Here is an 18,020-nt window from a genome sequence, read left to right as displayed (position 1 = left end):
TCATGGCACAGAGTGTGGTACAACTAGTACTTGTGATGGCGATGGTAATGTAGCTGCAGCATATGCGGACATCAATTGAACAGGGTGTAATCGTTCAAATTTACGTTTCGCCTCTTGGTAAATCAATTGGTCCAGGGTCTTTTACTCCATGATTTTCCGCTCCTTTTGGAGTACTGTGCAGTCTGACGAGCAGTTGATACAAGTGGGAGGAGGAGCACAGGGAGTACCTGGATGCAGTGGACATCCGCAGTCGTGATATGTGGCGCTGGAAGTTAAGTGGGAAGACATGTCTGAATTTCCAGCACTTAAAGCACTGCATAGGGGGAGGGACATACAGTTTAATATCAGAGCAGTAAACCATCACCTTGACCTTTTCAGGCAATGAATCACCCTCAAAGACCAAGAAGGCACTGGTAACAACCCTGTTGTCTTTGGGTCCCCTGTAAATGTGCCGGATGAAATGAACACCCCGCCGTTCTGGATTGGCATGGAGCTCGTTGTCAGACTGCAAGAGAGGTCACAATGGAAAATAATCCCCTGGACCATGTTGAGGCTTTTTGGGGAGTGACGGAAATAGGAATATCACCCAGCCAGTCACAAGCGAGTAATGCCTGGGATTGGGCTGGGGATGCTGTCTGAAACAAGACTGCACCACTTATCATCTGGGACAGCACTGTCACTTGCCCAAACTTATCCTCAATATGTTCAACAAAAAACTGAGGCTTCATAAGTAGAAAGGAGTTCCCGTCCATTCTGCCACAGACTAAATAGCAAGGTGAAAGGTGAACATGGCTCTCTTTTTTCTGCAGCCCAATAGATTGTGTTCAGAGTCCACATCTGCCCTTGGAAATGTCTTACAATTTAAAACCTGGTTCCTAAATCTCTGTCTTACCATTATATAATTTATCTGAAACCTTCCAGTGTCTCCTGGCCTCTTCCATGTATACAATCTTCTTTCATGATTCTTGAACCAATTGTTAGCTATGACTAAGTTATGCTCTGTGCAAAATTCTACCAAGCAGCTTCCTCTTTCATTCCTTACCCCTATTCCATATCCACCTACTACTTTTCCTTCTCTTCCTTTTCCTACTATCGAATTCCTGTCACCCACGAATATTAAACTTTCGTCTCCCTTCACTATCTGAATAATTACTGCACTAGTAATTACTGAGCAGTCTCACAGCTTACCTCATTCGCAAAGGCACTGGAAAAGATTATATACGCCTTTTTCAAAAATAGTGCCTCTCTTAAAATATGATGTATGTATGTATTGAACTGGGGACCTAGAAACGATGGAGAGGCTACATCCCCACCGTAGCCCTCAGTGGTACACAACCCCACAACAGGCTACAGCAGTCCACTCGCCCCGCACTGAAACCAGGGTTATTGTACAGTTCGGCCGCCAGTGTATCCCCCCGGGAACGTCTCATTCCATACAAGTGCAACCCTTATGTTTGTGCGGTAGAGCAATTATGGTGTACACGTACGTGGAGACAGTGTTGGCGCAGCAATCGCTGACATAGTGTAACTGAGGCGGAATAATGGAATAAAGGGAACCAGTCCTCATTCGCTGAGGCTGCCGGAAAACCGCCTTAAAAACCACCCACAGGCTGGCCAGCACACTGGACCTCAACACTAATCCGGTGGATTTGTGTTGGGGACCAGCATGCCTTCCCGCTCGGGAAGCAGTGTGTTAGACCGCACGGCTAGCTGGGCAGGCTTAAAATATGATATTTGGTCTGTTTCAATCTGGATTTCAAAAGGATCTCTCCATAAAAAATGCCATTTTCATTTCACTAATCCGATTACTAATATACAAAACTTACACGACAAAATATTAACCATTGTTTTCTGAAATTTGTCAAAGAATTTGATTGTGCAAATTGCAGTGCTCTCCTAGAGAACCTCAAATATTCTGGAATCGGGGATCCTGCAATTAGTTTGTTATCTGCACATTTCATGGATCATAACAGCGACCTGATCGAGCCCTGGCAGACTTGGAAATTTACCATTTACTATGGCAACTCAATCCTGAAGTGGAGTCCCTTTGTCTCCTGTGTGATTGCTTGAAGACTTTGTTACTAGAATATTTCTACTCAAGTGCACATTGCAGAAGCACGCCATAAGCTTTTTAGCTCCAATAAGCTTAGTGTACAATCTTACAGAGAGTGGATAGACAAATTGCAGGATTTATCCCATGACTGTTGTTTTCAATACACTAATCTTTTCCAGTGTACTAACCTTCAAATGTACACAGTCCTACGCAACTTCCCATGTCAGAGACATGATTCCTGTATGTTCATCAGACGAAGGTCTCTGTAATGGCCTCCGCAAACTCAAGGATCCCATGCTAGATACTTGCCTCCCCACCATTAGAGCTTTTGAACAATCACTATGGTCATTCGCACAATTTTGTGGCACTTCGCAAGTGTTTCTGGCCCGCCTGATTGCCTGGCCTCCACACCAGCCACAGCGTTTACGGCATTCTCATTCGTCTGCAAATGGCAAGCCCACGACCAATGTGTGTCACCCGCAACAGTCGCCCTCATGCAGCTCACTCGTTGCAACAGTGTTGTTATCGCTGGGCTAAATGTTATTCCTGCAGCAAGACACGAATCAAGGAGGAAGTTTGCCATTGTTCCTTCAAGATGAATGCAGATTATGCCTGTATGGACCCTCCTTCCCCTAGAGTTGAGGAAGTGCCCGATGCCTATGCTCCAGTCATTTTACATGTCCACACTGTGTTGCCGCCCCCTATGATAGACTATAAACACACACACTGGAAGTCAACTTAGTCAGAACGGAGTTCCAGGTTGATAAAAGTTCTTCCACAACTACCTTGATTTGGGATACTTCTCGCTGTTTGGGCCCACTTCGCCATAGGAATCCTCCAGATGCCTTCACAGTCACAGAAACAATTCTATCTAAGTGAAAGGACAGTTCACTGCTCGCATTCAGTGATATCCTACGTTTTCAAGCCCTCATCTTGGTGGTAAACACTGAAGGAGTCACAAACATCCTTGGACCCTCTGAACGCTTTGGGCTTGGAAGTACATGACTCCACCATCAGCATTCAGCTGTCAGGGGTTAGTTCCTACTTAAGTGACCTATGGTCCAAGTAAAAGTCTGTTTCTTCTCATCCTACCAACGGTGTCAATGGTTTTGAGGTTTATGTCACTTTCCTTCCAACAGCCATTCCCTGCTTCTTCAAAGTGCAGAATGTCCTGGAAAAGCCAAATGGTGAATTTTGAATTTGTGGTGACTTCAAGGATACAATCAATGCTCAGTTCATTACTGATGCCTATCCGAATCCGTAAGTGGACAAGATCAGCAGTAAGCTTATTATACACGAAGACAAGACAATGCCATCTTATGATATAAAAGTTACAATTGTGGTTCTTTTCCTTAAATGATAATTCTATGCGCCTATTCTTCCTGGCAAATTGGTTAATTACATGTCAGGGTAAATGTTTTCAACAGAGCTAAGCCATTAAGTTGATCGTCCTCCACTGTCAACCTCAGCCATGTCTCTGTATGCCACAACGTAGAAAAACTTCTATATACTGTACCAATAGATGCAGGTAGAAAAGCAAATATTTTGTACAGCATGTGCGAAGTAGGATAGTCAGATCTAGGATAGACAACACTTGCATAACAGAATCACGATCATTAACGGCGTTTATGCTCGTTTGCTTATATTGATGAATCTCTCCCATTAGTCTCTTAATCACAAAGAGCGATTCTTCGTCAAAGAAGGGCAATTCAGTTAAACACAGATTCAATTTATGTGCCAGATCATTACTGACATGTTTCAGTAGTTGTACGAGCAAAAGTATGATGAATTTTAAATGATAAATATTTTCTTCAGCAAAACGTTCTCTCATGTCAGTTATAACATAGTCCAGTGTTGGAATAAAAACAGTTCTTATCCAATATGTTATAGCATCATCATTATGATCGCATTTTTCCCTGTGTCTTTGTCTGCCTGTAAGACGAGGAGCACTCATCACTCATCTGCACATCTAACTCTTCCATAACTGCTCGTACTGTTGAAGAGGCAAAGGCAAAGTGGCTATCAGCATTAGCTCTCATGCTATCTTACACCTTGAGTGTCTAATCTAATTTTGCTTTTGCCATCACAACGTCCAACATAGGGTCTTATAAGATTTTGCTAACTGGACATGTTATACTCATCATGTCACTCAGTGTAAACAGAATGATGAAAAAATCGCAATTAGAAAGAGCTTGAAGGAGAATATCGGCTTTGGTAGCCATTGTTATATCCCTCCAACACTGTACTACTTTAAGAATTTTGCAAACTGTTGCGAGATCACGTGTGAATTAAATAACAGGATAAGGTCACTCAACCCATCTCGTTTGACAATGTGACTGCAGTGAGTGTTTTAGGTGACTCTTCAATGTTGCGAACCGCTTGCTAGATGCTGTAAAGAACAATACTACTACTTCAACAGTACCAAGTGAGTTTCTCACACTTATAAATTTGCAACTACGAGGTTGAGCTGATGACTTCGACATGGTGCTACTTGCGAACTGATAGCTTTTTCTTTTTTATTGTAGCCACAGCTCCTTTCAATTCTGATATAGAAACTGAGCAATCACCACAGTCTATACCCACACAGTTCTCCAACGACACAGAAAGACTTTCCATTCTCCTTAGAATCTTAGTACCTAATACTTCAGCAGTAACACTACGCTCTTCATCTTGACTCTCTTGAGGTTTATCATCAATGTTTCCACTACAATCACTGTCTTTACAGATGTCAACGAAACCCAAAAATCTTTCATGTAATTTGCCGTCACCATCAATATGTCTTGCAGCTAAACTCAGTTGGGCGATGTATGTTATGTCTGTAGCCTCAAGGAAGATTATACTGTAATAACGAGAATCATTGATTTCCTCCAGTATTCTCGATAACATCACTGTTTCACAGCACAAAATAAGTTTGTTACACGTTGTTACACATGTTCGCTTTAGTGGTCTCAAGGTGATGTTTTAGTTGCAGGTCTCCAGCGTCAATTCTAAATCTTAGAAGAGCTCTCAAATTTCCCTTGTTACTCACTATGCTTTCACGATCATTTTCGTTTTCTAATAGACTCCCAGTGTTTCGATGCCCTGCAGAGGAATATTTTGCTTTCCATGAAATATGATTGTTTTTATTGTGGGTACAAGACTGTCTGTTTTTCCCTAATGCTTTCCATTCTCTGTCTTGGCAATTGATTTATGACCTCAAGTTTGCAGTTGTCTCATGTAACCAAAAATAATTTTGCATCTGTTGACGCTTCAACGTGGTACTTGAGCTGAGAGTGGGTCTCAAGGTCACCATCTTTACCAACAAGTTTCGCAAACTTTGTTAGGGGTTCAGTCACAAGTTTCTTGGCGATAATGGATTTCTTTCCCCCACCCATTTTATTATTCACAAACAGTTAAAGCAAAGAAATCCCTTTTTAACTTGTGAGAACACCAGCCATGGATACTGTTTAAAGTGATTACCATGCATTTGTCTTCATTCAAACCATCCCCTCTTGCTGTACTCTGAAGTAGGAAAGATATCACCTTTTTCAGGTTTCCTTGGAGCTGCGAGAAGCTTGTGCTTTATATCATCACTAATATTCCCTGACACTAATATAGCAAAATAATTGCCAATATCCATGGGATTAAAGAAATCAGTCAACGAACTTCATTATGGAAGTTTCAACTAAGTGCTGGGCTCTGCCTGTACATCTGGTGGTGTTTTAGTGGCTGAATGGTGACCGGAATCTTCAGATGTTTCTACTTTTCTTTTTCTTCTTCTTACATAACGATCCACTTTACTATATTGTTATGACGTAGGTAAATTAGATGCCAATTATTCTCGAATAAACACTTTATTCGCACTGAAAAATGCGAAGCTAGTACACTTAGCACTAAAACACAAATGGTCACACTCCACATATTTCTAATATCACTAAGCACAACACTTATGAAGTCCATGGTAATTGCCAATAATCGCAGCTGTTCACTTTCTTACACTTCCAAGTTATTGCAGTGATTGTTGCTTTCAAACTGACTACCTGGCAGTGACTCTGCTTTCCTTATATATGTGGCTCAGTTGTGTCGAGAACATTCACTGCCAGAATGTTCTCTTCCAAACTTTTATGGAGTGTGAACAAACACCTACTGTGAATGTGACAAGCCAATATGTACCTTATGACATATATTATAAGGGCGAGTTTCCAATGATGATGTTATCTGGCAATTTATGTGTGTGGAACTTTTATTGTTGATTCCGTTCCTTACTAGTGCATTCGTTAGAGGACCTATATAGTAACAATGCGTTTTTAAGAATCTTCTCAAAAGTCACTATTACCAGAGATACACGCATCAATAGTTTCTCATACCCGACTCATATTACAGCTTAGGTACGGGAAACTACTGTTACGTTATCAGTAAAAATATTGTTTCGAGTCTCATAACAATACTTTACTGAGAAATTGCTATGAAATACTGTTGTTAATACTTCACAATAAACTGATCACTCTCATTCTTAATTCCTCTTCACACTTGCACTTGCTACAATTAGGATTTTTTACTTCTTCATTCTTCAGTCTTAATATTTCTTCTTCTAAATGTAAACTACCTTCCTATTTGGCAAAGAATCCATATTTATAACACTACATATCGAAAGTTCTCTGTACAAGGAAACAGTAGAATACTCGCGACTTTTCTCGAACAAATGCCAGGGAGAATAATATATTGAGATCACTAGAATGCCCACGACTTTTCTCGTAGGTATGTGTTAGCTATCTGCATGCCAGACAGAAACGTATAAAATACGATGACGCGGATGCTCGTGCTACACAGGAAAGTACAACTACTCAATAACTGAATTCAATTGAGTCAACTGACAAAAGAAACAAACGAATAGTGTGCAGGCTGACTGGCGTGGGCAGTGCGGGCGTCCCCGCAAGAGGGGGGGGGGGGGGTGGCGGCACGCACCCTCCCCTCCATATGTATGCACCACTGCATAGATTGAATATTATTTTGATTATATTAGCACACGATACATTTTACATCTGCGCCTCTTTATAAGACAGGCATTTTTATTTATTGACTGCTGACCAATGCACATGCAAAAATCATCCAATCAATTCTATGCAGCAATCTGCTACTTTGGCTGAGACATGAACCTGTCACTTCACATAAGAAATGAGACAACAGCCAAATATTAGAAGTACTGAGTGGAAGCTGATGGCCACCCACTGTCATCTGTGAAAGCCATTTGACCTACCAGATGGACCATTACTGCTGGCAGCAAAAGAAATTATTCATTACCTTATAAAAAGTTAAACAATAACTGGTGAATAATGCAAATAAGACATGTTAAGACATCAATCATACTATAGCGAGCTGTGGAGAATAAAAACTTCAGGGGAAAACAAGAGGTTGCGATACATCCAATAATAAATAATGGACGACACTGGATAAAAGTGCTAGTCCAAGATGAAAAGCGTGGCGCAGGAGGAAAGACGAGGTCTGGACAATGATAAAAAATCTTATTACAACACAACTGGCTGTAGAGAGATGAGCCTTTAAGGGCACTTATCCCACATGATTTATTGCTTGTCAATGATTAATGAGAAATCTGTGTTAGGAATAGGATATAATTAATTGGGGGGTGAGGGGGGACAAGGCAGTTCATGGACAAGTTTGTTCAGTATTTATTTTGCAAGACAAAACGTAAATATGAAAACTGAGGGATTTTAAGAAGAAATTGTTCAAACAACCACCCTATGCACGGGATCGTGTTGAAGACTAAGTAATGCAGCCTACTCACTGGATGAAATTATTCTGACCTAAACAGAGGATTAAAGCAATCAAGTACAATTTTGACTGCCACACACGAATTTTCTTGTTGTTTCCTTATGTTCTCTGCACACTTTTTATGGATGACCAAACAGTTGTGCAATGGATAATACTTTTGCAATATATTCAATGGAAAATTCAGGATGGAATGTAACAATATAATGAAAAGGATAGTTGCTACTCACCATAAAGCGGAGATGCTAAGTCGCAGAAAGACATGACTCAGCATCTTTGCTTTATGGCGAGTAGCAACTATCCTTTTTATTATATTGCTACTTCTTACATTGCTAAAGGTATTTTTAGAGCACTGTCTACAAAGAAAATAAAAAGGGAGGTATGCATTTAATGTCCCATTAAACTAGATAGCAGAAGGAAGGGGAAGTAAATCGACAGTGTCCTTTTCAAAGGCGCCATACAGTTTTAAACTTAATCAATTTAAAGAAAAGACAAAAACCTAAATCAGAATGGTCAGACAGGCATTGCAATTCACACTTCTTCAGAATGCAACTCTGACATACTAACCAAAGCTCTGCTTTGTCATGACAGAGCTGTAGTTACAGTGTACTAGAAGCTGAACTTCCTGGTTACAAAAGAACAGTAAGTTTATCAACGTGTGGCTCTGGCATTCTAATTTTGAATTTATTGTTCGTTCCCCTCTCCAAAACAATCAGATTCCCCCATCCTCATGTGTGTGCTCCACAGTGTCAGATTATAGATTATAAGCTTTCCAGATATTTAATATTTTGCGTGTGCATGTAATATGCATAAATGCTTTCAGTGTGAGGTTTATCAGATATAGTGTGGACAACTGTATCATTTCCTTGGTTTTTTTTTCTTGAGCATAACAATTTTCATTTGGGTTGGATATGGTGTTTAAATGCCTTGTGACTTCAGTGACTGGCTCTTACAAACTGTTACATATCTAACTGATATCAAGACAGGGATACATTTGTTAGCTACATTTTGAGTGCATAGCACTTCACATACTTCTGAGCTTCCTACTGTTTACAAGTCCATAGGTTTATTCCTACATCGGAGCTGTTCACCTAAACACTTGTATCTAAATATTTACTATTGTTTTCTGTCTGTAGGAAAGTACTACCCAATAAGAGGGAAACTAAGTAGAATAATGTTTAACAGCTAGGTTTACAATGTCCATTTTACACAAAAACAAACATTATTACATTATTATCAATTATAAGCAAAATAATTTTCTTTGTCTAAACTGAAGTACTGTTATGTATCAATTAGTACAATAAACATGTTTCAATATAGCCGACATGTTTGTCCTGAGAGAATCAACAGTGTCTTTGATATTTAAAACCATTCTTACTTATTCTTCAGTTTCAGCTGCACATTTTTAATTGTGTGACATGTTTTGATCATCTTCAGATTTAAAACAAGGTAAAACTAAATATGTACTTTTACAATAAGTAGAAAAAATGTTATACAAATGTCAATGGTAGTTTGTTAACAGGTGAACAGTAACACAAAAACTCAAGTACATGCCAACGAGTTATAAATGTGGGCTTCAGGAATTATGCTTAATTCAGTTCTATGTACTGTACATAATTCCATTTTTGCAAATTTATAATATTTATGCCTTTTGTCATTTATACGTCCATTTTTCTATCCTTTTAATACTTTAACAAGGTTTCTTTAATACTATCTGAGAAATATCTTACGATTTTTGTATTTTTATTCATTCTACATTTTTATTTTAAGACACTAATTCAGTTGTGTTACTTTATTTTTACTTTGCAGTCTACTATTTTATCCTTTTTACAGTTTCACACAACCACTGATCTACACTTTTAACCTTTCAATTAAAGTTTTTTTGGTAACTTATTTTTTTGCAATTTCAGTATAAGACCCTCTCGTGTTAAGCCAATAAAATCCCTACACTAACACCCCCCCCCCCACTTCCTTTCTTTACTCTCAATTACCTTCAGTCCATTTTATAATTTTACCATTTCATGCTGTTTACAGTTTAGACACTCATAGTTCCACACTATTTAATATTTTAACAAGAATGTTTACCTAAACATAATTTAATTTTTTGCAAGACCCTCTACGACCCCCTCCTTGCTTCCTTTCCTCTTTTCACATCACCCTCAACCCACTCCCCCCGTCTTTCTCCCTCCACCACCTCCAGGCACCTATTTAAAACAGGACTGTAGCTGCAAAACACAGAACTCTTAATATGAGGTTCTGGACAGACAAGACAGGCTGCTGGGGCAATTACTTTGGTAAATTCTACACTTATGTACAATTCTCCCCTACTTATTGTAAAATAATAGGGGGTACATATTTAGTTTTACTTTGTTTTAGACCTGAACCAGATTGATCAAACATGTCACGTAATTAAAAATGTGCAACTGAGACTGAAAAAAATAGATAAGAATTATTTTGAAGAACATTTTTCAATCACAAGGTAGCAACTTTATTCAAAGTTGCTGACGAAGGTGGATTCTAAGACTGTTTCATTTCCAACAGCCCTTAGAAACTCAAGTCATTAGCCCATTTAGCCCTTAGAAAATGAGGTCATCTAGTTGTGGTAAACTATGTGCTTGTATGAAGTTGACAATTTTCTGACATCTATCTTAATAATGTATCCTGTGGATGAACCTGAAAGCAATGAGCTTGCTAAGTTTATGTGTACTGTACTCACTTCATTATTAATGTCAAACACTCCCTCTTGGATCTTCTCATAAATTTCTTTGGCAGTGTTGATAAATGCTTCTTCAACATTTGCTGCAGTTTTGGCGGAAGTCTCCATGAATATCAGCCCATGTTCCCTTGCAAATGCTTCTCCTTCTTCTTTGACAACTTCCCGGCGAGAATCTAAATCGCTGAAATGATAAGCAGTTATATTTAATGTCTCATACAAACAGTGTTCCATGGAATGTTGTGCGAAACAAAAAAGTGCGAACATATTAAGTGTTACAAACAAATTCGGTGCTCTCTAGTGTCAGGAAAAACGCAGGGCAATGAACAATGACAAAAATGCTTTCCCACCCCTAGATGTGAACACACAACAAACTCACAATACCATTACTACAGTTCTCGTGACGAAAAATCAGCCAAAAAGACCGATAATAAATACAAACAATGCCGTTAGTATAAATCTATCTACGAAAAATGACCCAAAAAGACCTTTAAAAAGTGTAAACAGAAATGAAGTACGCACTGTGAAAAAGTGCGAACCAAAAATCGATGTATATGGGGACAGCCACGCCAAGGGACTCTCTCAAGAGCTTAAAAGCATCATTAAGTCATTGGCAGTAACAGGTATGATCAAGCCAGGCGCCGATTTCAAGGAAGCGATGAAAAACATCGTGAAAAATAACTATACTGGACAAGACAGTGTAATTATCTGTGCTGGTGCTAATGACATATACAAAAACAGAGCTATGTCTATGTTTAAACAGCTTGTGAGACTTCTATTACTCCTGACAAACACGAATATCATACTCGTGAACTTCAGCCACAGATACGACCTGCCTGAATACTCACCCATAAACAAAGAAATTCGCAGAATAAATGATGAACTCAAGAGCACGTGTAAGATGTTCAGTAATGTGGAACTAATAGATGTCAGCTCACTTGACAGAACATGCTTCACCAGATTTGGACTTCACTTGAATCGTAAAGGAAAATGCAAATTAGGAAAACTGATAAGTGAACTAATTAAAAGTAAGTCCCAAAAGACAGTCGGAGAACTAGGGTGGTATGAACCTTGTGTGAGATCAACAACAGCAGCCCCTTCAACAGAGGACAACAGCAGTGCACCAGCTAGAACTGCGGATACAGCCACATCAACAGCCACGAGGAACAATAGAGCTGCCACTTGCTTATCTACCAGCAGTAAGAATGTGAGTAGCTGCAGTGAAGATTTTTTATGGACTATCATTCCCTAGCCAGTGCCACAAAAACTGTAAATATAGAAGCATCTAATTCTTTGCCTATCCTTCTCAAAAACAGAACTTTAATTATGCACCTAAATGTACAATCAATCAAAAACAAAATAGATGAAATTGATGTGTTCCTCAGTCCAAACCCATGTCATGTTTTCTGTGTAAATGAACACTGGCTCACACCAGCTGAAATTGCCCTGTATACCCCAGAAGGATTTGAATTAGCAAGCTCATATTGTAGAACCAAAAGTAGTCATGGAGGAGTCGCTATTTTTATAAAGAGAAACTAACATTGAATATGTAGCACAAAAAGTTGATCATTTTTGCAAAGAGCAACTTTTTGAAATTGCTGCATTATTGCTTCCCAAACTTAAATTAGTTATCATCTCTATTTATCGCACTCCTAGCTCTGATATTCATCAGTTTATTGACTAAATGGAGACTTTAAATAAGTACCTGCTGGTAAAATACAGACACCACAAGATAGCATACATTGGTGGCATTAATATAGTCATACGACTAAAAACACCAACTGTCAACCACTTTCAAAACATGTTAAGGTCTAACAGCTTGTACTGTATGAATAACAAGCCAACCAGATTAGATGCCTGCCTCGATAACATAATCTCCAATTTGACAAAAGACGATTGTCAGTACGGAGTGATAAATCCAGTTCTATCTGACCATGACAGACTATGGCTAACGGTCAACTGTGAAAACTATCCTACTCAGCAACCTGAACACATTAAGAGAATCAGATTATTATATCCTGACAACATTACAAAGTTAAGGCAAAAATTATCAGAAGTTGAGTGGGACAGAGTATATAATTGTAATAACAACGATAATACTTTTAACTTATTCATGAACACACTAACAAGCTTAGTTCAAAACTGTTGCCCACAAATAATCAAAAAGATGAAAATAGACGGTGCACCAAATAGAAAAAAGAAGCACAACTGGTTCACTCCTGAACTGCACGACCTGAGAAACACACTTATTGCCCTACATAACATGGCTAAAACTAGTAACCTAGAATCGAAGCAGAGGTATAAAGAAGCCAGGAAGAAGTATAGAACTGAAATACAGACAGCAAAGCAGAGAGCCAATGATGCTTTCATTGAAAACTCCAGCAACAAATGCAAAGCAGCCTGGCAGGTAATAAACAAAATAGCAGGGAAGCATAAAAACAGACAAGAAATCCCAATAGTGCCAGAAAAATTAAATGAATTTTTTGTTAACAGTACTAAGTTTGAAGCTACTGCTACCTCTGCACCAGATGATGCAACTTCTAAAAGTTTTACCTACAACATTCCTGACCTAAATAACTTATCCTTTACATGGAAACAGGTGACCTGCCAAACTGTATACAAAGTCGTCACAAACCTACATGGCTCATACAGAGAAGATCTCTATGGCATCTCCAACACCATCTTCAAACAAATAATTGACATTATTGTTGCCCCTCTTACCTTTCTGATCAATAGTACTTTTACAGTTGGAAAATTTCCTGAGGTCCTGAAGGCTACTATTGTTATCCCAATCTATAATAAAGGAGAAAAAAACAAACCTGAAAGTTACCGTCCAATATCCCTCATACCTATATTATCCAAGATAATAGAATGCTGCATTAAAACACAACTTTGCAACTACTTTGATGAACAAAATCTTTTTTCCTCCTCGCTCTTTGGTTTTAGGCCAGGATTGTCTACAATAAATGCAGTAGAAACTCTTGTGACAGACATACTTGATGGCTTTGAGAACAATTCCATCACTTGTGCTGTACTACTAGATCTGAGTAAAGCATTTGATACTGTATCCCATGAAATACTAATAAATAAACTAGAGTGCTATGGTGTCAAAAATAATGAACTGGCACTAATCAGATCATACCTGACAAACAGAACTCAGGTAGTTATAGTAAATAGCCAGCAATCAAATGCCCTACCAGTTGTAAGAGGCGTGCCACAAGGCTCAGTGCTTGGACCTTCTCTCTTCCTGGTATACATGAATGACTTGCCTACTTTCATGCTTCACAAGTCAATAATATATGCTGACGACACAACCCTGATTACCTCAGATAACAAATTGGAGGAAGTGAAGAAACAAACAAAAGTAATGCTTGAAAAGTCTGCCATATGGCTCCACAGTAACAAGCTGATACTCAACAGTAGCAAGACAAACTATGTATTTCTTCTTGCACAATCTACAGGAAAAATTAAATGAGTCTGACTCTGTAAGACTTCTAGGAATCCACCTGGACCCGAAATTAGCATGGAACACCCACACAGAACTGTTACGTACCAGACTATCTAGAGTAGTCTTTTTGTTAAGGAAACTAAAAACATTAGTTAGCAGTAAACAACTTTTATCTTCTTATTATGCCTTCTTTGAATCTCACTTACAGTACGGAATAAAATTATGGGGCAAATCAACTGGTGCTCGGACAGTGTTCATGTGGCAGAAGAAAGCAATTAGGGCAATTACAGGTATTAAAAGCCAAGAATCATGTCGAAAGCACTTTAAGGAACTTAACATCTTAACATTACCTTCTCTGTATATAAAAACGTGTCTTCTTTCCATAAAAAAACAAATACATACCTTACCTTCCAGAACAGATGTTCATTCACATGATACCAGATATAAAAACAATCTTGATGTAGACTTTACTAGGCTATCTAAGGTCCAAAGTAGCTTTAAGCAAACAGGATTAAAATTATATAACAAGTTACCACAATCACTGAAAGACCTACAAGGTGATGCCTTCAAGAAGCAGCTGCACAAATTGTTAGCTGATAAGTGTATCTATGATGTAAAGGAATTAGAATGTAGTAGAGAGTGAGAGTAACTATGGTGTAAAGGAATTGGAATGTAGTAAAGAGTAACTATGGTGTTAAGGAATTATAATGTAGAGAATAACTATCTTCATGTAATGTAATCTGAATGTACATAGTTTCCCAATTTTAGATTCACTATCAAAAGTAATGTCAAAACTGTCTATTTCAACAAATGTTGGCTAATGACAAGTAATAAATAAATAAAAAAATCACACTGACATCTCATTCCTGATTCAAATTGTAAAGTAAAAAAGTCGATATAATAGCTATGTTCTACATCTGTACTTCATAAACCATTTTACTGCATGTGGTTAAGGGTTATTTGTGTTTCAGCACCACAACGGAGGGCAACAGTGTTCTCACTAACTGCTAAAATTAAAAATGTAAGTAAGCTGACAAACAACTGACAGAAAAGATTTATAATCTTCAGCTTCTGGAGCTTTCCAAGCTGTTAATTAGTGTTTGTTACAGTAGCCTTGAATAAGAAGTGAGTAGATGGCAATCTCCAAATAACAGTTCACATCACAGATCAGTATTGTCCCATATTGCATTCAATCTCTAAATCGCTGATACGTCAAATATAGTTTCAATGTTTTCTGTTACCATTATACTTTTACACTTTCACTTTCATCAATATTTTGATCTTTGTTGAGGGAAAATAGAACACACCACATAAGGTTGATGCACAACACAATAAGGGTCTGAGTATAGTCATTGAACCTTCAATCCAGCAGTCAATTATTCTTCAAACATTGTACCTCTCAACTTCAGAAGAATAATGATCAAGGTAAGGCCATGCACTATACAGAACTCTTATATACAGTTTTTTTTTTTTTCCAGGGAGGAACTGAAGCCCATATAGGCTAAAATGTAACAACTGAAATACTATTACCAAGCAGAATATTGGAAAGAAAATGTTGAGGTTTTCCAACTTTGTTGTCAAGATTGAGTTGACATACATGAAATAAGAACTGGACAATATATGATGGACAAAATGGTGACATCTACATAGCACTTGCTCTGTTAGTGAAATAGAATGCACATATTACGCTCATGAGACACCACCGATGAAAGATACTGTTGCCAGAACAGATGGTAGGTCTAAGAATCATCTATTCATAAAGAATATGTAAAAACAGTATCATTTTAGTATTCCAACATTTTGCTGTTTATAGCTGCCGCACAGACTAACAAAGGTGTCATATTTTACAAAACAGGGCTCAATGGTAGCTGATAACTAACAGTCTTGGAAATGTTACACGAGTTTAAAAACTCGTGTTACTGACAGTTTTCAAATAAGTAACCATTTTAACTTTTGGAGCTGAAATTCTACAATCTTATTAGACTGAAAAACAACAAACCAGTAACTTCCTGTTGAGCATTATGTGTTGTTGTTGTTGTTGTGGTCTTCAGTCCTGAGACTGGTTTGATGCAGCTCTCCATGCTACTCTATCCTGTGCAAGCTTCTTCATCTCCCAGTACCTACTGCAACCTACATCCTTCTGAATCTGCTTAGTGTATTCATCTCTTGGTCTCCCTCTACGATTTTTACCCTCCACACTGCCCTCCAACGCTAAATTTGTGATCCCTTGATGCCTCAAAACATGTCCTACCAAACGATCCCTTCTTCTAGTCAAGTTGTGCCACAAACTTCTCTTCTCCCCAATCCTATTCAATACCTCCTCATTAGTTACATGATCTACCCATCTTATCTTCAGGATTCTTCTGTAGCACCACATTTCGAAAGCTTCTATTCTCTTCTTGTCCAAACTAGTTATCGTCCATGTTTCACTTCCATACATGGCTACACTCCATACAAATACTTTCAGAAATGACTTCCTCACACTTAAATCTATACTTGATGTTAACAAATTCCTCTTCTTGAGAAACGCTTTCCTTGCCATTGCCAGTCTACATTTTATATCCTCTCTACTTCGGCCATCATCAGTTATTTTACTCCCTAAATAGCAAAACTCCTTTACTACTTTAAGTTTCTCATTTCCTAATCTAATTCCCTCAGCATCACCCGACTTAATTTGACTACATTCCATTATCCTCGTTTTGCTTTTGTTGATGTTCATCTTATATCCTCCTTTCAAGACACTGTCCATCCCGTTCAACTGCTCTTCCAAGTCCTTTGCTGTCTCTGACAGAATTACAATGTCATCGGCGAACCTCAAAGTTTTTACTTCTTCTCCATGAATTTTAATACCTACTCCGAATTTTTCTTTTTGTTTCCTTCACTGCTTGCTCAATATACAGATTGAATAACATCGGGGAGAGGCTACAACCCTGTCTTACTCCTTTCCCAACCACTGCTTCCCTTTCATGCCCCTCGACTCTTATAACTGCCATCTGGTTTCTGTACAAACTGTAAATAGCCTTTCGCTCCCTGTATTTTACCCCTGCCACCTTCAGAATTTGAAAGAGAGTATTCCAGTTAACATTGTCAAAAGCTTTCTCTAAGTCTACAAATGCTAGAAACGTAGGTTTGCCTTTTCTTAATCTTTCTTCTAAGATAAGTCGTAAGGTCAGTATTGCCTCACGTGTTCCAACATTTCTACGGAATCCAAACTGATCTTCCCCGAGGTCGGCTTCTACCAGTTTTTCCATTCGTCTGTAAAGAATTCGCGTTAGAATTTTGCAGCTGTGACTTATTAAACTGATAGTTCGATAATTTTCACATCTGTCAACACCTGCTTTCTTTGGGATTGGAATTATTATATTCTTCTTGAAGTCTGAGGGTATTTCGCCTGTCTCATACATCTTGCTCACCAGATGGTAGAGTTTTGTCATGACTGGCTCTCACGAGGCCATCAGTAGTTCAAATGGAATGTTGTCTACTCCCGGGGCCTTGTTTCGACTCAGGTCTTTCAGTGCTCTGTCAAACTCTTCACGCAGTATCTTATCTCCCATTTCGTCTTCATCTACATCCTCTTCCATTTCCATAATATTGTCCTCAAGTACATCGCCCTTGTATAAACCCTCTATATACTCCTTCCACCTTTCTGCCTTCCCTTCTTTGCTTAGAACTGGGTTGCCATCTGAGCTCTTGATATTCATACAAGTGGTTCTCTTCTCTCCAAAGGTCTCTTTAATTTTCCTGTAGGCAGTATCTATCTTACCCCTAGTGAGACAAGCCTCTACATCCTTACATTTGTCCTCTAGCCATCCCTGCTTAGCCATTTTGCACTTCCTGTCGATATTTTTGAGACGTTTGTATTCCTTTTTGCCTGCTTCATTTACTGCATTTTTATATTTTCTCCTTTCATCAATTAAATTCAATATTTCTTCTGTTACTCAAGGATTTCTATTAGCCCTCGTCTTTTTACCTACTTGATCCTCTGCTGCCTTCACTACTTCATCCCTCAGAGCTACCCATTCTTCTTCTACTGTATTTCT

General features: G+C 38.5%; 1 protein-coding gene across 1 annotated transcript in view; it reads right to left on the bottom strand.

Moving 5' to 3' along the window:
• The window catches only part of LOC126190948 (ras-related protein Rab-2), a 45,375-nt gene that overhangs the window by 13,022 nt on the left and 14,333 nt on the right, over window positions 1-18,020 (bottom strand). Inside the window, exon 5 of the mRNA XM_049931592.1 lies at window positions 10,536-10,716. Within this exon, the coding sequence (XP_049787549.1) occupies window positions 10,536-10,716 (181 nt within the window). The remainder of the gene's footprint in view (window positions 1-10,535; window positions 10,717-18,020) is intronic.

The sequence above is a fragment of the Schistocerca cancellata genome, chromosome 6 (genome assembly GCF_023864275.1).
Source record: "Schistocerca cancellata isolate TAMUIC-IGC-003103 chromosome 6, iqSchCanc2.1, whole genome shotgun sequence".
Taxonomy (NCBI): domain Eukaryota; kingdom Metazoa; phylum Arthropoda; class Insecta; order Orthoptera; family Acrididae; genus Schistocerca; species Schistocerca cancellata.
This window is presented reverse-complemented; position numbering and strand designations above follow the sequence as displayed.